At 37.2% G+C, this 26,141-nt stretch overlaps 1 protein-coding gene across 5 annotated transcripts in view; it reads left to right on the forward strand.

Annotated features, from left to right (window-relative positions):
* dpr1 (defective proboscis extension response 1) overlaps positions 1-6,031 on the forward strand; it is a 550,132-nt gene extending 544,101 nt beyond the window's left edge. For all 5 annotated transcript variants that reach the window (XM_067775269.1, XM_067775270.1, XM_067775272.1 and 2 more), the window contains one exon: positions 519-6,031. In XM_067775269.1, coding sequence (XP_067631370.1) covers positions 519-1,030 — 512 coding nt within the window. In that variant the 3' untranslated portion in view covers positions 1,031-6,031. The remainder of the gene's footprint in view (positions 1-518) is intronic.
* The last annotated feature ends 20,110 nt before the right edge of the window (positions 6,032-26,141 follow it).

A 26,141-nucleotide genomic window follows, 5' to 3' on the forward strand; every position in this document is an offset into this window, starting at 1 on the left:
ATAAATTTGGCATATTATTTAGTGTGATTAAGCGGAGGCGGCGAAAAATGTCTTCTTCGAATTCGACGCGATCTCAGGACGTAATACTAAGTTTTTGGCATCGCCATGCCCAGAGAATTTTGGCATGCAAACCGTCAAGCCAAGGACACAATTTGGTTTCATTAAGGAAGTTGTCTAAGATGAGATACTGTATAGGAGATAAGGACACATTATACCAATGGTCGCAGTGGAATCCGCAACAATTAATCTATCTACTTCTGCACACAATTCATAAGCGGAGATTAAACTGTTCTTGATGTCCATTGCAGTAAAGTATAAGTTGTTTCATATGTTCTGTATGAACCGCGCTTGGATTGTCCTTACTTGTGCTTTAAAGCACTTAGAACAAACTTTCTAACATTTATCTCTCAATTTCGTACTACAAACAAAGATCTATACATATCAGTGCCTTGCAATCGCTTATTTATTCATGACCGCATATTTAATTCAATTTCTTCTTCTTCTTCTTGCCGTTACAGGTGAACATCCTGCCGCAATGCAACACAACTCGAGCAGCATGTATAACGGCAATTTCTATTGTAGCATTTGTTGTATGCTTTTCACAATTTTCACATGCTACTTGCAACATTTTCTTGCAACAACAACAGCTGCTGCAACAATATTAACTGTGGCAACAAGAAGTGGCAAAAAATGTACTAACAACAACAACAACTACAACACAAACAATAGCTGTGGCAGCTTGAATAAGTGTGGCCATAAAACACCTGCGGCAAAGCACACAACACAAATAGTAAAAACAACAACACCAACAGCAGCAGCAACAAGAGCATTCACAATGCAACACACATCAACAACAACAACGGCACCTGTGGAGAACAAATGCAATAGCTTAAGAAAAACTAACAGTAATAATAGCTGTGTAAGCTTTGAAAGCTATGAAAGCCGCAGTCGAAACCTGAGGCACATTAGCATTAGTGGTAAAACCTCAAGTTCGTATGCAATACGCGCACTCAGCGAAATTACAAGATGAAGATGAAGTTGTAGCTTAACACACATGCACACACACAGATTATTTACATATATGTATAAGATATTCTCTGCACACATATATACATTTTCTTTGAAAATAAAACGAACTGTAAATGCAACAGCTGCTTCACAGTTGGTGGCAGCGAGGGCCGCCATACCACACAAGTAAGTGTCGAGTAAGTTAACGCAAGGAGGAGATTTCCAGTCAGCCAAATGTTATCTCATTAAAGTGGGTATCATGTGATGGGATATATGTATGTACGAAAAGTACGAGAAATGAATGACATTAAATGTTGAAGCAATCGCGTTTCGAATAGCTCAGATCAACCAACGTTCATACTTCCACTTTTTTGCGCTCACAAGAGACTCACTCATCGCCTCGCCACCACCACCATCATCATCATCATCAGCTATAGAGCTGCATTGATGTTTTTGTGTCACGCACTCGAGACGAAATGAAACCAGCAGAAAAATGGCATTAAAGCGACGAATAAAAATGAAAGCTGTGTGCAAGTGCCGGTCGAGCACATGGCGAAGTGCACTTGATTTAATGTCCCAAAACCTGGTGATGGCAACATTGAATAAGTAGTAGGTGGATTTGGCGTACAATCACATCAACAGCACGCCCGCACTCTGAATAGTGGCTCAAGGGCGTTTTATAGTTCAGCGTATTTTCCAGTATTTTTCATTTTACATCCTCAGTTCAGCTAAAGCGTTTGCTATTTGAGTTGATTTTTAATTTTTTATTTTTTAGTAGATTACTTTTACTTTCATAGTTTTACGTAGACATACACAATCATACACTCGAAAGTAACTACTGATAATAAGCTAAGTTGTATAGAGAAAAAATTAAGATAAACTTATGCACGTATAATAGTATTTATCTAGTTTAAATGCAAATCATCAATTTATTATAAAGCAGTTAAGTAAGTAATAGTAGCAAAATTTAAGATTAAATTAATTGCATACAATCGCAAAAAAAAAAAAAAAAAAAACCCTGTGTAAAAATTTTAGGACCCAATTAGAATACGCTGCTTGAAATACATAACAAGCTTTTGTATTTTTATTATTATTATACCCAGTTGAGCAGAGTTCACAGAGTATATTAAGTTTGATTGGATAACGGTTGGTTGTACATATATAAGGGAATCGAGATAGATATAGACTTCCATATATCAAATTAATCAGGATAGAAAAAAAATTTGATTGAGCCATGTCCGTCCGTCCGTCCGTCCGTCTGTCCGTTAACACGATAACTTGAGTAAATGTTGAGGTATCTTGATAAAATTTGGTATGTAGGTTCCTGGGTACTCATCTCAGATCGCTATTTAAAATGAACGATATCGGACTATAACCACGCCCACTTTTTCGATATCGAATATTTCGAAAAACATAAAAAATGTGATAATTCATTGCCAAAGACAGGCAAGGCAATGAAACTTGGTAGGTGTGTTGACCTTATGACGCAGAATAGAAAATTAGTAAAATTTTGGACAATGGGCGTGGCACCGCCCACTTTTAAAAGAAGGAAATTTAAAAGTTTTGCAAGTTGTCATTTGGCAGTAGTTGAAGATATCCCGATTAAATTTGGCAGGAACGTTACTCCTATTACTATAGGTATGCTTAATAAAAATTAGCAAAATCGGATATCGACCACGCCCACTTTAAAAAAAATTTTTTTAAGTCAAATTTTAACAAAAAATTCAATATCTTTACAGTATATATGTAAGTAAATTATGTCAACATTCGACTCCAGTAATGATATTGTGCAATAAAATACAAAAATAAAAGAAAATTTCAAAATGGGCGTGGCTCCGCCCTTTTTCATTTAATTTGTCTAGGATACTTTTAATGCCATAAGTCGAACAAAAATTTACCAATCCTTGTGAAATTTGGTAGGGGCTTAGATTCTGGGAAGATAACTGTTTTCTGTGAAAAAGGGCGAAATCGGTTAAAGCCACGCCCAGTTTTTTCACACAGTCGTCCGTCTGTCCTTCCACTCGGCCCTTAATATGATAACTTGAGGAAAAATCGATATATCTTAACTAAACTCAGTTCTCGTACTTATCTGAACTCTCTTTGTATTGGTGTAAAAAATGGATGAAATCCGACTATGACCACGCCCACTTTTTCGATATCGAAAGTTACGAAAAATTAAAAAAATGCCATAATTCTATACCAAATACGAAAAAAAGGATGAAACATGGTATTTGGATTGGTTTATTGACGCAAAATATGACTTCAGATAAAAACTTTGTAAAATGGGTGTGACACCTACCATATTAAGTACAAGTAAATGAAAAAGTTCTGCAGGGCGAAATCAAGGGCTTTGAATCTTGGCAGGAATACCGTTCGTGGTACAAAATATATAAATAAATTAGCGGTACCCGAAAGATGACGTTCTGGGTCGCCCTGGTCCACATTTTGGTCGATATTTCGAAAAAGCCTTAACATATACAACTACCACCACTCCATTTTAAAACCCTCATTAATACCTTTAATTTGATACCCATATCGTACAAACACATTATAGAGTCACCCCTGGTCAAACTTTATTGCGATATCCCGAAAAGGCGTCCACCTATAGAACTAAGGCCCACTCCCTTTTAAAGTACTCATTAACACCTTTCATTTGATACCCACTTCCTTTTAAAATACTCATTAAAACCTTTCATTTGATACCCATATCTTACAAACAAATTCTAGGGTCAGCCCTGGTCCACCTTTATGGCGATATCCCTAAATGGCGTTCACCTATAGAACTATGGCCCACTCCATCTTAAAATACTCTTTAATACCTTCTATTTGATACACATGTCATACAAACACATTCCAGGGTTACCCTAGGTTCATTTTCCTACATGGTGATTTTCCCTTATTATGTCTCCATAGCTCTCAACTGAGTATTTAATGTTCGGTTACACCCGAACTTAGCCTTCCTTACTTGTTTTTTTATTTTTTTTTTATTTTTTTTTTTTATTAAATAATTTTATTTGTATACCAATGCATGTTCAGTTTATTTGGAAGAAATGGTACAAACATGTTTACGGCTTCTTTTGCATTGAGGGTGTCTTCGACAACGTTCATACTTTCAAGGGGGCCATCTTGAGAACACTTCTTAAAATACTCTTAATTAATAAAATTTTAGAAATCGTTAGGGCAGAAGGGATGAGGGTAGCCACAAACGCTGACAAAATAGTGGTTCACAAGTAAACACATGTAACGATTAGTGAGCTCATATATACGGAACTTTGCGGCATTTCACTACGGGCATGGCAAGGCAAGCTTTGCGGAGGAACTGGGGACTGTCACCGCATGTCATCAATGGCATTTCCAGCACAATCGTTCAACAGATAATAACGTATGAAACTCTTATCTGAAGGAAGATATAGACAAGGAGAGACATATACATGAGTCTTGAAAAGATGTAAAAAGATAGCATGCCTATGTCAAGTGCGGTAAACAGCGTACCTCAGGAAGGGTTAAACGTGGTTTTATTACTTAATGTCCAAACAACATAACAGTGGTTTTTCTTGCAGGTGCAGAACAAAAGATTCACTTCAAAGAAGGAATGGGAGTTAAGGCTAGACAAAAGTAGGAGTGTTAAAATCTACACAGAACGGCTGAAATATGGAAAAGGAATTGAGGTTAGAATTTAATCAACATATCTGCAGGTAAATCAATCAAACCGACTCTCCGACTCATGCAGTGTCTTCTAGGCGAAGTTCTATGGCACACAAAGGTTAACCAGACTGCCCCATGATAGCTGGATCCCTGACATCGATGCAAAGATTTTTGTCGACAGCCAAGCCGCCTTAATGGCATTAGAATAGTGATTATCAACTGGATATTGTAACTGATTTTCCATAGGTCAGGACAAAGAATTGAAACCTGCGCTGCTCCGCGTGCACCTTTCATGGAACGCGGGCCCTCTGAGGTTTGATAATGCAATCGATGGTATCGAGTTTCCGATGACGACCATTAGGTAGCATGTTATTTCAAGTTGCTGCTCTTAAATGGCCAGTGTTGGAAGGTTTTTTTACGTTTTGGGTTGCAAAGACGATGACTCTTTAGGAATAAACATTACCTTGTTATGCTATTTATATGCTTGTAAACACTTTTCATTAGCGCCGTAGGTGCATTTTACGGGCTTGGAACCATGCTTACTGCTTCTTCTGCGACGTCCGCGATATGATCAGAGCCTTATAAAACGTTTTTCTTCGATGCGGAGCATGATCAATGGCCGGTATGCTGATGATGAATTCAGTTCCCCCTTGCTATTATCTATTAACACATGCTGCTGCTTTTTCCATGTTTTGGGGAATAAGTCGTCCTTCAGACTTGCGTTATACATATCCAACATAATCTCTGGCCTCATTTTGCAACTGCATTAATGGCTTCTGCTGGAATGCCACCCGGCTCTATTATTTTCCAAGCTTCTAAGTGCAATTTGCAACTCCGCTTAGGTAAATGGCGGAGGATGCTTTTACTATTTTATCCTTTTCAGCTGAATCTACCTTCGATGTCGACATCCTGGCACAAATCTTTTTTAGTACCATTTTGTAACTGATATCCTAAGAATCTCTGTTGACAACTTCTCGAATCACCTCCCATTTCCGCTTCTTATTGCTAGTATCAACGGCCTTTAGGTGCTTTTGTTTTTTCTTGTATGACGCCGCAACACATTTATCAAAAGATCGGCGTTAAATGTTCGGCGTTTAAATTGGTTCGGCAAGTTCTGAGTAATTTTTAGGTTTCATTTAGTTGACTACGCACTATAAATTTTTAAATTTTTTTAAACAAATTAGAAGACAGAGGGATGTTAATGTCCCCTGATCGAAAAACTTAGGCCATTACACAACAAAAATAAGCAGGTGAAGTTAATAGTACAACAACAAAAAATTTTACAACCCTTATAATCTGGTCATGTATTTTAAAGTAGTAGGGAGGGAACAAAAAAGTAAGAACAAGAGTAATGGTTTGAGAAAAAGTAGTTGAACAAGGTTAACAGGAAGAATAACAATAGGGATAAGATTAAAAGAAAAAGCGAGAATAAGACTTGAGTAAGAGCAAAAGCAGGAAGAGTAAGAAGAAAATCGGGAAGATTTAGGGAAACATGAAATGGATAGGGAAGTTAGCTAGAAACTACAGAGGAGAGAGGAAATAAGAAAGCAAAAGTGTTAGGTCAAATCAATATCTGTCGGGTTTGATCATACGTCTGGTAGTATTTCGCGTTTGCCTAAATGTTCTGATAAGCCACAGATTTTCTATTTGCCATCGGATAAATATATAAGCTCTGCTTTTTGAGACATCGTTGCTGTAAAACTTTTGCCGCTATATGTTTTACACCAACTACCTCTTTCTGCTCAATGAGTGTACCTCATATTGCTGGAATTATATATATTAATATTGGGTCTTGAGACTGTTTACTCTTAATGCCAATATTTCATACTACAGGCTTTGCAGATACGCATCCTCAAATTCTTGATTTTGTTATAGTTCGCCAATGATCTCATTGACGTATTCAGTATGTTTCCACATTCCTTAGTTGTGACGATGTGATACTCTAAAGTTATAGCAATCCAGTACCGTTGACTAAAACTTTTACATTTTCCCTCAGAGAACGGAATACAGACAAAAGGTAAAACAGACAAAACGGTTATTTTCCTGCACATCACTTCATTTTTTAGAAACGCTTTAATGTAGAATTTTTTTATGATATTGAAAAAATTAATGCTTTAGATAAGTCACGAATGACAACACTTAAACATATGAGACGCGTATTGTCAAATTTGACTCCTTTTTTTTTTAATTGACTTCACCTGTCTTCTTTATTTCAACATGACTTAGGCTATATACACAACTTTTCCATACACAAGACATCATATTTTGAACTCATTTCTTAAAAAGTTGCAGTGAAACCAAATATTATCATACGGAGTAAGATTCCATCAAAACTTTCTATTGCAAATTTTATGCTTTTCAAGAAACAAAAATCATGAAAAATTAGAATAATTATATTTTCGAGTTAACACTTAGCAAACTTTGTATTCTGGTAGAATATGGAGCGAAGTTGAAAAGAAGAAGAGAAAATGTGATTTTTTATAACTATCGTATGTATATAAATAATAAAAACAAAACATAAAAAAATTTAAAAATAAAAAAAAATGTATTAAAAATTTAAAAGAATTAAAAAAAAGACTTTAACAAAAAAGTTGTAGAAAAAATATATAAAATAAAAACAATACAATTAATTATTATAAAAACTGAAATTGTAAATATGTATTTAATTTTTATAGAATAATCATATTTATGTTATTTCTTTTAAATAAATTTTCTGAAGATATCAACTATGAACTGTATTTTATAATTTTTAATACACAATGAATTGTTCAAAGAACAAACACATATATAATAAAAATGTAGTATGTATGTTTAAAACATCACACGTAAGTATGCATGTAATTGTTTCAAAACTGTGCTTGCATACACACATACATATACATACTATATATTAATAAGGCACACAATAACATTTATAACTTAAATACGACGGATAATTAAAAAAACCGTATAGTATATGTTAGGAAGCAGCAATAACAACAACTATAAGTTATTATATATTCTTAATAATGAAGACAGCATAAAATATAGGAAAATGTATAGGAATAAATATGATAGTTTAGTATTGTAATAACGAAATGAACAATGAAATATAAACAAAAACAAAATAAAAATTAAAAAAAAAAAAATTGGAAGTAAACACTCTCATCAACTTACATGTAATGTACTGAGCACAATAAAATTAATAAAAAATTATGGTTTAGATAAATTTCAAATTATTTTGTTTTCGATAAGGAAGAAGACGGTATTTAAAGGTAGAGGTGAGTATCATTTACAGAAAAATATTAATTTGAAACAAGTAACAAAGTCTTAGTTCAAATGAAGCCGCTCAATATAGCTATATGATTTCAAATTTATTTGGTTTCTAATACATTAAAATAACAAGTAAGTACGGGACCGACTGCGAAATGTTTCTTATCTAAACCATCGGTTGTATGGGATATATGCTATGTATACTACCGATCTATACAATTTTTACATATAACAGTGAACACCCTATAGGAAAGCATTTGATAAAATTTTAAACTTCAAGCTATTAAAAGGGAGTAGAATATAGGAAAAGTTTCTTATTTAAACAATCGATTGTATGGGATATATGCCATATATACGACCGATATCTATGATTTTTTAGGCAACAAGATGTGCTATATACCGAGGTATTTGGTAAAATTTGAATTTTCTTGTTGGTAAATTCAGGAAGATATTGCAAAAGAAAAATCTAAAAATATGTTTTATGGGGGATATATGATTTTGTGGTCCAAATATATCCACATAGCGCTTTGCACATAGAGTATATTAATTTTGATTGTATAACGGTTGGTTATACAGACATAAAATAATTGAGATATACATAGACTTTCATATATCAAAATCAACCGTATCGAAAATAAATTTCATTAAGCTATGTCGGTCCGTCCATCTGTCCGATAGCTTTAGCAAATATTGAGATTTCTTCAAGAGATTCTAAAAAGCAGAAATATGTTAGAAATTTTTTATAATGGGCGTGACACTGTCCCGTTTTTGACTAAGCAATACTCTAAGTGGCTACCGCCGTGGTGTGATGGTAGCGTGCTTTGCCTACCACAGAGGAGATCCTGGGCTCACGCCTCGGTCAAAGCAACATCAAAATATTAGAAACAAGTTTCTTTCAATTAGGAGAAAATATTTCTGAACGGGATCGTCCCTCGGCAATGTTTGGCAATCACTCAGAGTGAATTTCTGCTACAAAAAACTTTTCAATGGAAACTTACCTGCCTTGCAGATGCCGTTCGGAATTGGCATTTAAAATTAAAAGGAGCACGAGGCAACTTTGATGGGAAGCTCTGCCTAAAACCTCTGCGGTAGTTATCGCGGCTTAAATTTTTTTTAATACTCTATGTTTCGGGAGCCATAACTCTAAGAAAACTTAACTTGGATCGGGTGCACATATTTTCCTTATAGCAGGAAATATTCTTAGTCAAAATGGACAGAATCAGCAAAAGACCACGCCCAATTTTATACATAAAGGCTGTTTAAAATGGTCGTAGACTAGAATATTTAGCTATATATTAGTGAAAAGTAGTTTTGTACCAATGATATTTCACTTACCAAGTTTTATTGTAAGAGGAAATTGGGAGACATTCTTTTTAATGAGCGGAGCAACGCCCCTATTCCGATAAAGCATTACGCAACATTTCAAGAGCCCAAAAAAAAAATCCTTTTTAATAAACTTCGAAAAAGTAATTTATCTGAAATGAACTGTACAACTGAAACTCACGCTCAGTATATAATGTTTGGTCACACCCGAATTTAGGCACCCTTACTTGCTTATTAAAAATTTATTGATTTGCTATTGAAAATTTATCGATTTCTTGTGGAAAACTTATGAAAAATATCAATATATTATCGAAAAGTTATCAAAAAAAAAAAGATAAATGTAAGGCGCGATAACCTCCGAAGAGATATAAGGCCGAGCTTCTCTTCCAATTTGCGTCGTGCTCCTCTTGATTTTTCCCTACAAATTGGCCGGACGGGACCTACATGTTTTATGCCGACTCCGAACGGCATCTGCAAGGCAGATGAGTTTTCACTAAGAGCTTTTCATGGCAGAAATACAATCGGGGCGCTTGCCAGACACTGCCGAGGGGCGACCCCGCTTAGAAAAATTTTCTTCTAATTGAAAAATCTTATTTCTAAAATTTTGATGTTGCTTTGCCCGGGAGTTGAACCCAGGGCATACGGTGTGATAGGCGGAGCACGCTACCATCACACCACGGCGGCCGTTAACAGTAATCATATTCAATAACACTTGGATAACAATCGATAATATTTCGGTATAAAATCTATAACTTCTCGATAATAAATTCAATATTTCTTCCGCACATTTTCGTTAACAAATCGAAAACTTTCCTATAAAAAAACCTCAAATTTTTAATAACAAACGATAACTTTTCGATTATTCATATTTAACTTTTCGATTTTAAACAGATAACACGTCGATAACTTACCTCCACCATTCCGACAACATACCGAAAATAATAATAAGTCGATAATTTGAGTTAAATGAGCTTCTCCGTACACTGCCAAAATAATCTAAACAAAGTCCGAAAATAATCTCGAAAAAGTGTTTAATATGATCACGTAATTCTCTTGAAATGGCCCTAAATTAATCCCATGATGAAACAGTAATTCAAAAAATTCCGAAATTTTCCCCAACATATTCCCAGAATAATCTTACAGCACCACCTCAAACAATCGCGAAAATTATTCAAATTAGTCCCAAAATAAACACAAAAAGTGTCGAATTCATCCATAAATTATTTCCACAAATCATTTCTGGGCTGATCTAAAAATGGACGCTGCATGCAGCTGGTAAAAAAATGTAAAATTTCCATTGTGTTAATTCTAACCGAGCAGACGAGAGAAATCCATAAATAAATACATACATCGCACTAAGTAAGCCCATCTTTGATAAAAGTGTGAAGATAAAGAAAGCACGTAGATAAGTAAAAATTTTTTCAAGTTACCGCTAACAAGAGTGAAGTGATCGGAGTTTCTCGCTGCAAACGGGATTTCTGTTCGCGGAAATTGAGTGTTTAAGACTTAGGCGTCATCCCTCGGTTAAAACTTGTTATGGAGTTATACCTTCCAAATGCATGACACGCGATTTTTTGTTGGCTCAATAATGTAGCCAAAACACTGATACACTTTGCCTTACTCCACCCTGGTAAGTAGAAAGTGTACACATTATATTTCATTGGAAGAGATAATGATTTTAATCTTACAATAAAAACAAATTTTATAACCAAAAGAAAAATGGGTAAACAAACGCAGCATAAGCGAGATTAATACTAAACGAAAGTTAAACGAAACAATAAAATAATAGATGAGAGGTGCTAGTAACAAAAGCTAAAAAGAAGATTATTATCAAAGAAGCTGAAAACAACAGCAACCAAAACCTTAAATTTATAGCCAAAACAAGACTATTAAAATAACAAAGGCCACAAGTCAAAGCGTTAGGCAAAATCAATTGATAAAGCGAAACTATAAATACGACAAGAAAATTGTTAAACGTGTTCATAAAGAATTTTTTTGACAACACGTTCAGATAGCAGGAGCAATTCCAATCCGGGGCAAGAGGAGTTTTATAAGTCAAATAAAGATATGCTAAAACAATATTTTCAGCTGGTGGCAGTGCTTTGGTTGTTAGCGAACACTGCACAAGGAGGAGGTGAACTAAATTTTGTTTCTGGAATTTTATAAGAAATGTAAGAATGTTAGTATGTTTCATATCTTTACTCAATTTGTATAGCTAGTAAGCCAAGCAAGATAAAATGCTTCCGTCCCATCACACAGTAAGAGTATGATGCTATATTGAGTTTAACTGATGGCAAGCCAGTCGTATCGGAGGGTCGTCTCATTGCTAGCGGTCTGGCAGCACTGGCTGGTTTAACCACAGGTTGGATGACATCTTTACGTTTTTTTAAGTTTCACTAACCTTTCTAATGTGCCCACGGAGGGCAACTTACTGGCTGGGTTGGCTACTTACGCCTTTTTATCACCTTTCACTCAATAATTAACACGGCGCACGATTTTAAATAATAAAATGGTTTATAATATTTATTTAATATTAATACGTTCACAAACTAACTTTCTTTAGAAGAATGCCTTTCTTGGGTTAAATTTAAATTTTAAAGTGCACCAATCGAATTAACAAGAGTTTAGGGAGTAGAAAAAATATATAAGTTTCACTGCGCGCTCAACGACAACTGAACCATTGTGAATGATGACAAAGTGTGATCTCTTCTGCATAAACGTAATATGAAAGTAGTGGTGAAGACGATGACTATCACGAGCATGATCACGAGCACTACCATGGACATGAGCATGCGCATGTGGTGACTGTTGTTGGTGACATACAAATAAATTATCACCTGTCGTGAATTGTATAGTTCTCGTAAAGAAAGATAAACATAAAAATGATCATGAATATTATTATGAGCCGGAGCCCTCTCAACAACATTCATCATATCGATATAGCGCAACTGCATTACAACCATTACCTGGTAGTTATAATAATCCATGGTATTGGCAATCACCTTACTATAATCCAAATTACAGCAACTCGGGCATTTATTCCAATCTTTATCCGTTTGCCTATTCAAATTTTTACGCACCTACTAATGCAAACGCTATTCCTTTTAATAACCCAGGCCTCGTTCCTAACCCGTTTACCACCACTTACACAGGCAATAATCTTAGAATTAATAACAAACCCCTTTCAAGTGCAATCAGTACTTACGCTACTCAGTCAAGCAGCACTACAAGACATTTATACCGGTATGGAGAATGAATTAGTCCTAGCAAATGATAAACCAGTTGCAGATGAAATAGAATCATACGCAATACCACAAGTTCACTATCAATCACTCACTGCGTACGATTATAGGGACTCACTAAAACACAAAAACTCGCCATCAGCAGAAACAACCCAACGCTGCCACTTTATCAACCAAATTAACCAAAATTCCTGATGCATCAAAACGTACAAAGGCGATGCGTGATGAAAGCCGCATACAATCGAATTCTAATGCAAAGATTGCTACTTAAATTAAAAGTGGTCATCGACCTGTCTTGTATCCTAGAACCAGTTAACCATCTACTTATCCTAGAATATCGTATATGCAAACGCTTCCTTATACGACTCCAGTTTATGTGAGACATAATATTGTAGAACCAGCTGCAAGTTTGAAATTGAAACGATTCCAAGAAGTTGAGGTAGACTCGGAGGAAAATGAAGAAGTAGATGGTTTTATTCAAGGTAGGTTTTACTTGTGACAAAATTTCTGAATAAATGATTTTGTTGCTTAGGAATATTTTTAATGATGGTTTTATTATGGTGGCTGCCTTTCATTTCAGCAGAATGTATTTATAAGCAAAAGGATATTAAATATATATAAAGAAAGGCAAATATCTTTGTCACAATAACACTTATTTTGTTTCCTTTATACTAGAATTGTTTCACGTTTGAGCTAATATCTCAGTAAGAAACGAGAGTTTTGCAATCGGTTTTTGAGAAGATTCTTGTAGAGAGGTTGCCTTTATAGGAGAGCTAGATGCATCCAATAACTTTCTACCGAAAGCGTTTATAACTACGGTCAACAGAAATTGCCCCTTAAGAAAATTAAGAGGAAAGCAAAGCCGCCATGAAGTAAGGTGAAATATATGTTTGAGCTGGCAAAGATTGCAGAAAGCAAGGCGTGCAGGAATGAGAGCAGAGATCTGTTGATTATCTACAATCGCAAAACCCACAGAGGAAACGGAGCCGCATGGAACAATTTCCATGCGGACATCGAATGTTACAGCGAAACATCGTGATTGAGGAAAGCCCTAGCTAGGGAATTACATACCTCTTATGTCGCGGCGCGTATTGGCGCCACAGCATTAAAGACGGATATGGTTTTGTTTGCAAGGAGTTGTAAAGTCCTGATATGGTAAAGCGCTAAGCTAGGAGGTGTGACCAGTCAGGAAAAATCGTTTAACAAATATATAGGAATCATTCCATACAGTAAGTTTTAGTGGTAGCTCAACGTGGAGGAGAGAGTGAAGACGACCTCGACGGCAATGAATGCATGAGGAGGATGCTAGGAGATACAACCGTTGTGTAAAGCGTACTCTCTACTGCATGAGATATGTACAGCGATTCTTAAACCTATCCTATACTATGGATTCATTGTTTTCTTAAAAGAATTAGAAGAGGTTTGCAGGCTATAAAGTATAACAGGAGCCTGCATACCTTTGGATCAAAAATATATCATTTTCAACTGCAACAAAGTTTAGGGCCTAGGTACAGTTTGTGTGCAGTTCTTGTGGCCATAGCAGCGTAGAGCCATTTGATATAGGTCGAACAGAATATACTGTGCACGTGTATATCTGTTCCAAATTAATGGAAGGGGTCGGGTATACTATTTTCCATGTCGATCCAAAAAAAGGAAGATTGTTAAATCACTGCAGTGTTTTGCATGCGGAAATTTAAACCGCGAAGAAAACAGCAGAAATTCTGAAGAAAGCGTTCTTAAGCTCCAATCGCTTCAATACATACTTCATAGTTAGCCCCGGCTATGAAGGCAATAATCTCACACAGTATTCAATTAAGAAATGTCCTGCAATGCAAAGAAGAATTTGAGAGATTCACGCAGGCTAAACCATATATACATATTTACTGGACGCCTAGTCTTAAAAATACAGAAGGTAACAAAACGACCGAAAATTTGTCAAAGGAAAGAACTGTTGTGTATGCTCGCGAAGTTAGTGTTCCATTTAGTATGAGCGCCAGATCTCGAGGCAGCAGTTAACATAGGTCCTTAAAACCTTATTGTGCTTGCCAAGAAGACGGAGTTGATTTATAACACAAGTCCTGGTGCCTAGTAAGGGTTTTTCTGTTTGGTCGTCAAACAAATTCTGGTAACACTGTGGACAAATTCAGTCTATGTGGGGTCTTAATTGACAAGCCTGTCCAATTTAACCTAATATTTCCTTGGTGGCCGCTGTGGTGTGATGGTAGCGTACTCCGCCTACCACACTGCAAATTGTACATTCACGCACCAGGGAAAGCAATATCAAAATTATAGACACAAGTTTTTTCAATTAGAAGAGAATTTTTCTAAGCGGGGTCGCCCCTCTGCAGTGTTTGGCAAGCACTTTGAGTGTATTTCTGCCATTAAAAACCTCTCAGTGAAAGCACATCGGCCTTGCAGATGCTTTTTGGAGTCGACATTAAACAAGTCGCACCAATTTACAGGAAAAACAAAGAAAATAGCACGACGCAAATTGGAAGAGAAGCTCAGCATACATTTTTTCGGATGCTGTCCACCTTACATTTATTTATTTATTTACCTTGGTTTAACTTAGTGTAAAACCATATTTTTTTAGAATTTATATTTATGCTTATCTTATCATAGACTTAACTTAATACCCACAAAATTACTTAAACAACCAACTAAAGATGTTCGTAATGCTTTATCTCATTACAATACATTTATTCACACACATCTTTCGTTGCTCGCTTCTGTGATAGTGAGCGCCTCTCAGCAAGCATTTGTCTGTTTTATAGCTTCGTAGAACAAAACGCTTTGTCAGCACTAGGTTAACTCTTATATACTTATGTATGGGGTTTGTAGGTATGTATTTGTTTCACATAGCTCCCATACCTTCTCCCAACCCTAATGATACGCAACTAAGCGCTCGCTGTCATCCTCTAATAAGTTGACAATTTGCATAGTAATCTCTGCAAATGTTAGAGTAAACAGAGTGTCTAAGCGGATTACAATGACAAAATGGTCACATATTAAATACTACGCCAGTTCTGTAGAAACACTATGGACGATGCATTGTTCTGTTTCCGTTAAGTTGTCAATGGTTTTGTCAATTAATGTTTATTCAAGGTGTTATGGTAGCAGCTCTGATGTGATTTGCAACTGAGCTATCAAAACCGCAATGATGGCATAATATGGTGTTTAGCAATCACCAGTAAGAAGACTCAAATATTGCAGCAAAATTATAATTCAAAGCTGTTGTCGATAAGGCAGTGCATAGCAAAAGGCAATCTTCGCATTTGAAAGTGACTTAACAATACGTTTTTGTAGTCTTAGAATGTGAGGTGTCTCGCTTAGCGAAATGAGTAACTAAGATTGAGATATGATGACCCAAACTTTGCTGCGATTTATCTTATCAAATTTAGCGGTTGTGAAATGTACGGATGTGTCGCTATGTCATTACGGTGGATAATAGAGTTTCGTTAGTGTGTTATATCCATAAAATTTCATTCGTCTTAGGAATACATTTATGGGTTGCTGAAAGGTAAAACTTTTGCTGCGGAGTGGGAAAACGGCATCAAAGAGAGAATTCATCTTTACTATTATTATTATAAGGTCTTGGAGCACCGAAAAATAAGTTCCATCTTGATCTTACAGCTTGTTGATGTGTAGATATCTTTAATCACGGCATGGAGAATCGAGAATCTAAAAGTAAGCGTAGTCTTTGGAAGTGATATGCTGTATGAGGCAGTACAGTCGCTACACTGTAACGTAATGTGGGAACAATGTATATGTGTAGGATGGGGGGGTGAACCAGGATCTGCGGGGTGGATGGTGGTGCACGCTACCATCACACCACGGCGGCCACCATTGATTTCCAAACTGCCATTGTTTTCACTGTTAATCTCGGCCCCTAGGTAGAAAAAGTCCATCACAGTCTAAAGTATATATTTGACACAAACCAATGCGTTCGATTTCCATAATTTTGGAGTTTTTTTTTTAGTGAACTTCATAAGCTTCATAATGTTGTAAAATTACGAATATGTCCCTTTTCAGAACATCCCCATGTTTTGCCATGAATTCTAAAGCCAAAGAAATCCTCGCTGCTTTGCTTACTAAAGCCTCCAAATGAGCATCCCCACAAATGTTCTGTACAATATTATATCCAGATATTTTGCTTCTGTAAAAAAACTGAAAACTTCTATTATATCAAAATAAAAAATAACAAGTTAGGAAGGGTAAGTTCGGGTGTAACCCAAAATTACATACTCGGCTAAGAGCTTTGGGGACAAAATAAGGGAAAATCACCATGTAGGAAAATGAACCTAGGGAAACCCTGGAATGTGTTTGTATGACATGGGTATCAAATGGAAGGTATTAAAGAGTATTTTAAAAGGGAGTGAGCCATGGTTCTATAGGTGGGCGCCATTGCGGGATATCGCCATAAAGGTGGACCAGGGGCGAATCTAGAATGTGCTTGTACGATATGGGAATCAAATGAAAGGCGTTAATGAGTATTTTAAAAGGTAGTGGTCCTTAGTTCTATAGGTCGACACCTTTTCGAGAATCGCCATAAAGGTGGACCAAGACCAGGGGTGACTCTAGAATGTGTTTATCGTACAAAGATCAAATGGAATCAAATGGAAGATGTTAATGAGAATTTTAAAAGGAAGTGGGACTTAGTTCTATAGGTGGATGCCTTTTCGAAATATCGTCATAAATGTGGACCAGGGGTGACTCTAGAATATGTTTGTACGTTACGGGTACCAAATTAAAGGCATTAATTAGGGGTTTAAAAGGGAGTAGCCCTTAGTTGTATTTGTGAAGGCGTTTTCGAGATATCGAACAAAATGTGGACCAGGGTGACCCAGATCATCATCTGTCGGTTACCGCTAATTTATTTATATATGTAAAACCACGAACAGTACTTTTTTCGCCCTGCATAACTTTTTCATTTTATTCTACTTAATATGGAAGGTGTCACACCCATTTTAAAAAGATTTTTCTAAAGTTAAATTTTGCGTCAATAAACCAATCCTATTACAATGTTTCATCTCTTTTTTCATATTTGGTATAGAATTATGGCATTTTTTCATTTTTCGTAATTTTCGATATCGAAAAAATGGGCGTGGTTAAAGTCAGATTTCGGCCATTTTTATACCAAGATAAAGTGAGTTCAGATAAATACGTGAACTAAGGTTAGTAAAGATATACCGATTTTAGCTCAAGTTATCGTATTAACGGCCGAACGGAAGGACATACGGTCGACTGTTTATAAAAACTGGGCGTGGCTTCAACCGATTTCGCTCATTTTCAAAAACAGTTATCGCCATAGAATATATGCCCCTACCAAATTTCACAAGGATTGGTAAATTTTTCTTCGACTTATGGCATTAAAAGTATCCTAGACAAATTAAATGAAAAAGGGCGGAGCCACGCCCATTTTGAAATTTTCTTTTATTTTTGTATTTTGTTGCACCATATCATTACTGGAGTTGAATGTTGACATAATTTACTTATATACTGTAAAGATATTAAGCTTTTTGTTAAAATTTTACTTAAAAAATTTTGTTTTTAAAAAGTGGGCGTGTTCGTCATCCGATTTAGCTAATTTTTATTTAGCCCACATATAGGAATAGGAGTAACGCTCTTGCCAAATTTCATCATGATTCTTCAACGACTGCCAAATTACATCATGCAAAACTTTCAAATTACCTTCTTTCAAAAGTGGGCGGTGCCACGCCCATTGTCCAAAATTTTACTAGTTTTCAGTTCTGTGTCATAAGCTTAACTCACCTACCTAGTTTCTTCGCTTTAGCCGTCTTTGGTAATGAATTATCGCACTTTTTCCGTTTTTCGAAATTTTCGATATCGAAAAAGTGGGCGTGGTTATAGTCCGATATCGTTCATTTTAAATAGCGATCTGAGATGAGTGCCCAGGAACCTACTTACCAAATTTCATTAAGATACCGCAAAATTTACTCAAGTAATCGTGTTTACGGACGGACGGATATGGCTAAATAAATTTCTTTTTTCGCTCAGATCATTTTGATATATAGATGTCTATATCTATCTCGATTAGTTTATGCCGTTACGGATTACCGCTATGCGAACAAAGTTAATATACTCTGTGAGCTCTACTCAGCTGAGTATAAAAATCTTTTTTAAGCCTTGTATATATTTAGTTTCGTATTTCTCATTAAAAGTTGCCTCACTGACCGAATGTAACTCCAATGGCTTAAAACTTTTTCAAGTGCTTTAGAATTGTGGCAAAACCTTGTAACACTTTCCAAATCTCCCCACATATCACACGAATATTATCATCACTACCACATACACATGGCGTTACTATAGCGAGAAAAAATTGTGTGGGCAATTACGGAAATGCGCAGGGCAACGGCGGCGGTACTACAACTAAAATAATTATAGTGAATTTGACGTCTTTCAATACGGCCTCTTAAAAGCATAACCTTATATATATTTCATATCAGTTTTAAAAGTAGGATTAAACTTAATCTTTTCGTTGTACCACCTTCCACACAATAAGCCTTATATAAGGTGTAGAATTCGGTATGTATAAAATTTGAATTCATATATCCAAGCATTAAAATTTCGCTCACGGCGTTAGGTCAGTCTGTGAGCAGATAGTACCTATTGAAGGGGCATGTGAAAAGACGAACGCTGAGAGCGATTGTTTACAAATACAATGGCATGTACGCAATGTAAAAAAAACTTCATATAAACCACCCAGTAAAATAAGAGTTAAGTCATGAAAGATAATCCATCTTTTCTAACTGTACTCGTTTCGCATAAAATATTTTAGTTTTTTTGAAATATAACTGCATTTACAAGGGCGGTTTCACGGGGAGGGGAATTGGGGAGAGTCCGTCGATGGCAGAAATGCACTCGAAATCATTGTTGAGGCTCAACTCCGCTTAGCAAAAATTTTCTAATTGAGAAAATTTGATTCTAAATTTTTGAAATTGCTTTGCCCAGGTCTTTAACCTATGATATTTGGAGGAGGTGGATCACGCTACGAAAAATAGTATAGGAGACATCGAAATTTGAAAAGTGAATTTTTAAACACAATTTTTTTTTCTAATAAATTATTTAAATTTGGTTTATTATTTTAACAAACCTTGTGTTGGACGACTATATCCGTTTAAACGGTTAAACGCCAATTAAGTAAGTAAGTAAGTAAGTAAGACTGGTGTCCCGTACAAATGGATGCTTTTTTGCGATTTTTCACCTTACATATACAAATATGTCCAGAGCAGGTTTCCATTTTTATTTTTACATGTACCATACAATCATAATGCACTAAAATCTTTTTCTGAAAAAGCTGAAGTTTTTCTTTAGTTGTGGCCTAAAAATTAAAAAAAATGTATAAGATTTGTGTCGCAGCAACCGTAGAATAATTCAGTAGCAATTATTGTGAAGAGCGGGCTTAAAATTATCAACTGTCCTGGGTGCTTCAACGCTGCCTCCGTTTAAGAAGACGTAGACGACTTCCCTCTAGAATATGAGCCCTCCCTGAAAGTTGTTTTCCAGATCGTACTTTTCTTTCTGGCAGAAATTTTACCCGGGTTGGAAACCTTTCCTGAATTTCCCGTAATATTTAAAATTTTCCCTATACCAGTGCCGCATTTTTGGATCGGGTGAGAGCCTTATGGATCTTTAAATGTTTAGACTTTGAGCAATAAATGAAAATCTGAATGAATATACATTTTTCATCGCCAAATGCGGAATGGAAGAAAGTGGTACCGACTACAGATCTCTAATTTCATTTCTATATAGAAAGAGGGCGTTGTAATAAATCAATGCCTAAGGCAATTCTATTTTGAATAGAAAATGTGGTTATAAATAACATCACAGCGTATTCAACCGTTTTAGAAATCGATGCATACATTTTCAAAAGATTCGAGCGGTCTTAGAAGGCGTCGCCACGCGCTTTTTTCAAGGCAGTCAAATACAGTTTTTAAGTCAACCTTACGAAATTGATCATACAAATGACGGAAAGATTTCGCAGAGTATTGATTTTACACATAATTATATTTCATTTTGAAATAATATTTATTTTTTGCAGGAGTATTAGTCGCTGTCAGAAGAAGTAGTGTATTGAATTTCATTACAAAGCATTTCTCTAAATTACAGTTATTGCAAAAAAAAAAAACGGACAATTAGGCTGACGAATAGATTGATCAGTGGATGAGCAATGCTTAGGTCGATTGTGGCTAAAAATAAGATTTTTTTCCAGAATTTTCCCCCTCAAAATGCGTCCCTGGATACGCCCATGCCTCCTTTCATGAAATGTATTTCCATTTTTACCAAAAGGTTATTTTGAATTAGGTTAGCAGGTCTTTTTAAACGCCTAATATCAGTTGTATGCTTGTATGTATGCAGTGGCGTAACTATACAATATGGGGCCCGTGACAAACACTTTTGGTGGGCCCCTATCAATAAAAATCGTCACGTTGTGCACAGTTCAATTTTAAAAAATTTCGAGGTTTTCTGCGCACTCAGTTACACGTTGTATATGACTCACTAATGGCCATGGGCCTCCTCTCTTAGGTAAGAAAGGAGTTTCGATATTTCTGTTCCGCAAAAGTGTCTATAACATCGTTAACGTTTAAAGATCGGACTATAAAATTTTCAATAGTTAGAACAGCTAAGTTACGTAACCTTTCTTGTCTCATAGAGTTTCTTAAGTAGGTTTTTATCAATTTTAATTTTGAAAATGATCGTTCAACACTAGCTGTAGTCACAGAAATTGTAAGAAATAACAGTATTGCAGTGCAAGCTTCAGGAAAGCTGCAAAGAAAATTATTTTTTTATTAATAAATCAGCAAGGTCCCCAATACACGACGATTTTCCCTTTCATCTCTGAAAGTGGGTTGAAACTGAGAACTTCCCTGGCAAATGATTCAGATATGTCTTTTTTAAACTGTTTTATTTAGCTTGACTTGACAGCTTGACTTTCTATTGATAGTCATACATATATAAGACCAACTGAAGCTTAATAAGGTTATGCTACGCCTCACATTTTTAGAAATTTCACGCGCCCAATGCTTTTATTTAATTGTCTGATCAACGCCCTAGATTGATGAGTAGTGTGATGACTAGTAACTACGACCTACCTAATTATTTTCTAGGTTTTAGTATTATTATAAGGTTAGGTTGAACTGGCCGGTCCATGAGGACCTCACTTAGACTGATTGAGTCCGTAGTGTTACCAAAAGTTTGTTTTTAATGATCAAATTGAAAAATCCTATCAAAAACTAGGACCTATGTTATAAAATAACTCTGCCCTCTTGGCAAATAGTAGAAGCTTCCTAGGACTTAAGCCACTTGCTGCTTCTGACAGCTATATTACTCCTAATAGCTGGAGTCTTAGCCTGGCAAGCGCAGGGCATGAGCACAGAACATGCTCCTCAAATCCGCACTTCCTACATCTGTTATCGCTGACCAAGCCTAATTTAAAGGCAGTGTCCAGTCAGAATATCTATAATGAGCCTACAGTCCTCTCTTTTCAATGATAGAAGCAACTTTGTTAGTCTAATGTTGTAAGACCTGCACATAATCTTCGACACTTTACGGCCAAGCGCTTGAACCCACGCTTTTACCGCTTCGTCGATCATGTACACCTCTCCCTTCGCTTAATCTCGCCCAGTCTAATTGGGACGTCTACGAAGCAAGCTTCAAGGGCTGCGTCCTTTTTAGCTAGTTCGTCCGCTTTTTCATTCCCATCTATTCCCATATGCTCTGGGACCCAATATAGATGTATGCTTCTCCCTGTCCCGATTCTCTCCCGATACTGCTTACTCTCTAACATGCATTTAGATGCTGTGCTATGCGAAATTATTGCTTTAATTGCTGCTTGACTGTCAATATAAAAGTTAACATGGTTGCAGCTTAAGGGTTTCTACTGCTTTGGTCACGGCTAATATTCCGCTTGGAAAATGCTACAATAATCCGGCAGCCTGTAGGATCTGTTTATTTTCGGATCAGCATAGTATACCGCAGACCCTACTCCTTCCACTACTTTGGAACCATCTGTGTACACATGTATCGCCTCGACCGACATTTGAGCACACCTGCGCCAACCGCCCACCTCTATTGTGGCCTTAAGATCGCCCTCGAAGCGCACTTAGGAAATCAGGTAGTTTGTTCGTCTTGTGATTGATGGCGCTATACTACTATGGCCGTATGATCGGCGCTCAGGCTGCCCCAAGGCACCGAGCCTGGTTGCAGTTGTTAACGCTATGTCGTTTGCTACCAAGTTTACAGGTGAAATGTGCACAATGGCATACTTTGCAGCCTTCGGAGTTGTTTTCAGAGCTCCTGTAATGCTAATCATTTGATAGTCTTCATAACCCCTCTAATTTTTTAAGGTATGTTGTTTTTTTGTAGCTTTCCACCAAACAAGAACTTCATAGTATAGAATTGGGCTTAGGAGGAGTGCGCTCGACGCCAGTTTACTGTGTTGGAAGTTTATCTGTAGGACTCGCAGCACCATTGGTCTTTTTGTCCCCCTCCAACACCTTCGTTGTTACGTCGTCGTCGTTCTCCCCTTGCTCTATTGGTTTAGAGTATTCGAGGCCCCATTCAGCCTCTCATAACTCTTGTGCCGGGTGTTCCTCTGTGCGAGTCATAGCACCATTTGGCGGTTGGTCCTCTTCTAACACCTTCGTGGTGACGTCGGGGACATCCACCTGTCTTTTTTCCCTTAGGCTCTTGAGGTCCTTTTCGACTTCGCCCACCTCTAGTGTGTTAGGATTTTTATCCTCGGGACCTTTTTTTCTGAGTCGCATGTAAATTTTGCCAGTACCAAAGGATATTTTGCCAAGCTGGGTGTACAAAATATCCTCCGTTTTCTTGTTTATTTGGAAAATGTAGAACTGACCTTCCTCGGTAGGCCGAGGTACAGTAAGTACCTTCCAATCCTGTGTCGGTATGGTCGGATTCTGATTATGCACAAGTCGCAGTGTATCCTCCGACTTCATCACTCATGGTATCCATACCTTAACTTTTGGTACCCGGGGGATTTGCGCTTTATCAACCACCTCAAACCGTGCGTTCGTGCCTTGCCTTTGGAGGTTTGGAACCACTTCCTCCAGCCACCGCAAACTCGCTATATTGTTGCACGCTATCATCTTCACACCATTATACCATCCCCCAGAATCAAAGGTTGTAAGGGGCTTACTTGGTTGTTCCCGCATCATCTTAAGCATAAAGCTAATAAGCTCCCTTTCCACAGATCTCCACCTTTCACTAGACATCTGTCTGAAAGGACTGTTGCGATCAACCAGCGTCACAGTCAGTGACTGCTTTGCCACATCACTCAGCTTCTCGGGAAAAGCCGGCGTCTCAGTGTTATCTCCCTTTGGCACCGCCGAGAAAGCCGGAGTCTTAGAGTTAACTCCCTTTAGCACCTCCGAGAAAGCCAGAGTCTTAGCATTATCTACCTTTGGCTTATCTGCTACTTCCGTAGTTGGAACTTCCCTCTGATTTGCATCTTTCGAGGTGGTTGCTACCTCGCTATTGAGGCCCATCTGTCTTACAGCTTTGGGCGTACTTGTCTTGTCTATGCGACTGCCTGCTTCGCGGCTCTCGGGCTGGGTCCTTTCTGCCTCTTGATAGCAGGCTTGTCGCATTCCGCCGAACGTTGCTTCTTCATTCTGTCAATCGACGCTTTTTATATTATTACTTCATGTAAATATTGTTTTTAATAAAACCGTTAACTTCAAATTTTTTTTTTAATTATTTTATCTATTTATCTCAACAAATTCTAGATATTTTTTTATATATCAGTGTCTTTTAATACTTTTAAAGTGGAGAACTGGAAACACTGAAATTTGAAACAATTTCATTCATTGGAATGAAACGCGAATCCGCTTGGTTTATAATGATGTCCAATACTGGATAAAATATGTTCACTTTGGACAAACTTTCAGGATTTTGGAGTTACTCATCTTCGCAAAACTCATCAAAATGACGTTTTACCACCTTCTGGCGAGTTTTAGAAAATTCGGGGGTGATAAACCATTTTTCTGCTACATTAAAAATCGATCTTTAAATTTTCGAATTCATGTCGATACCTTCCCAACTCTTCTAGACAAATTTTCAAACGTTTTAAGGCCTTTGAAAGATTGGTTGTACTGGAGTACTTTAGAGGCTGCGTGGATAGTAAGTAGGATCTTCTTTTTGAATCAAAGAGCTTCATTTATTTCATCCGATATGCAACTTAACCGAATGCTTTCGACTTCAAAAAAATTTTGGACTTCAAAAACAGAATTTTAAAGCGAATACGACTTCATAACGTCCTGTCCATCTGGTTTAATGTTGTTAAAGTTGAAGACTCACTTACTTTATAAGATATAGGTAGGTAGTTAGGTGAAATGGCTGCAACCCAGGTCACACAAGGAGCTATTCAAAGCCGTTTTGATGCCATGTATCTCATCAAAAAACCTACGGAATATTACGATCAATGCATTTCAACCAGCCAGAGTTGTTGATAAAATTAGGAATATTCGGGATTGCTATCATAGATAAACCTCCGAGGTCTTCTAGAAACGGAGTTCCAAGGAACTTTAGTCGTGCTCTAGCTAGAGCCGGGCATTTACACATAAAGTGTTCTACTGTCTCCCTGGCATTTGGATCTTTGCAGCTTCTGCAGTAGTCATTATACGGAATGCCCATCTTTTCCGCATGCGTACCTACTGCCCAATGACCGGTGCAGATTGCTATCAGTTTACGTGTGTTGGCCTTGGATTTGTCCAGAAGACTTCTCGTCCTCTTTCCATCATAGTTTGGCCAATTACAGTTTGATATTGCACTTTATTCCACTGTTATTCCACTTTATTTGTGCTTTCTTCAAGTAGAAGTTTTGGATATTCCCCATGGCTACTGCTAAGGGTATGTCTACTTCAACACTGGTTATTTCCTCGCTCATCTCCGATGAGCCACTGCGTGCCAGCTCGTCGGCATTCTCATTACCTTCTATCCCCCTATGACCCGGGACCCAGATAACACTTAGTTCTAGATTGGTGGATAATTGGGATATGAGTCGCTTACAAGCCCACACTATTTTTGAGCTAATGTGTGGGGAGGAAAGCGCTTTCATCGCTGCTTGGCTATCCGACACCAGCTACATTCAAGCCCTCCAGTGATTTGCAGGCTTACCAAATCGCGAGGATTTCTGCTTGAAACACGCTGCAATGCGATGGGAGTCTGAATGATGCAGAAAAAGCTGGGGACTCAGAGTAGACTCCAGCCCCCACTGCCGACTCCATCTTGGAGCTGTCAGTTTAGATTTGGATGTCGTCGACGCTTATACCCGGGTTTCTCTTCACTCGTTCCTGCTTGGAATGGCGGTATTACAACCGTACTCAAACTTTAGTTTGCGAGGGTAGTAATCTTTCACGGTACTACATGTACCATCCGGAAGTATTTTAAGTATACTACTATGCCCTCGCTGAGTATCGTTCCAACACCCAGACTCCCTGAGTCTCTGTGCAGTTGTGACGATCTACAAAGTATATGCAAGTCGATCGGAAGCAGGTGCAAAACACACGCAGTGCCCCTAACTTTTTGCAGGCTGGTGAGTTTGTAACTCTTACTTAGAGCTTCCCACCAGACTATGGAACCATAGGTAAGCACCGGTCGCACCACCGCCTCGTACATCCAAAGCACTTT

This window comes from Eurosta solidaginis, chromosome 3 (assembly GCF_040869045.1).
Source record: "Eurosta solidaginis isolate ZX-2024a chromosome 3, ASM4086904v1, whole genome shotgun sequence".
In the NCBI taxonomy this organism is placed as follows: Eukaryota; Metazoa; Arthropoda; class Insecta; order Diptera; family Tephritidae; genus Eurosta; species Eurosta solidaginis.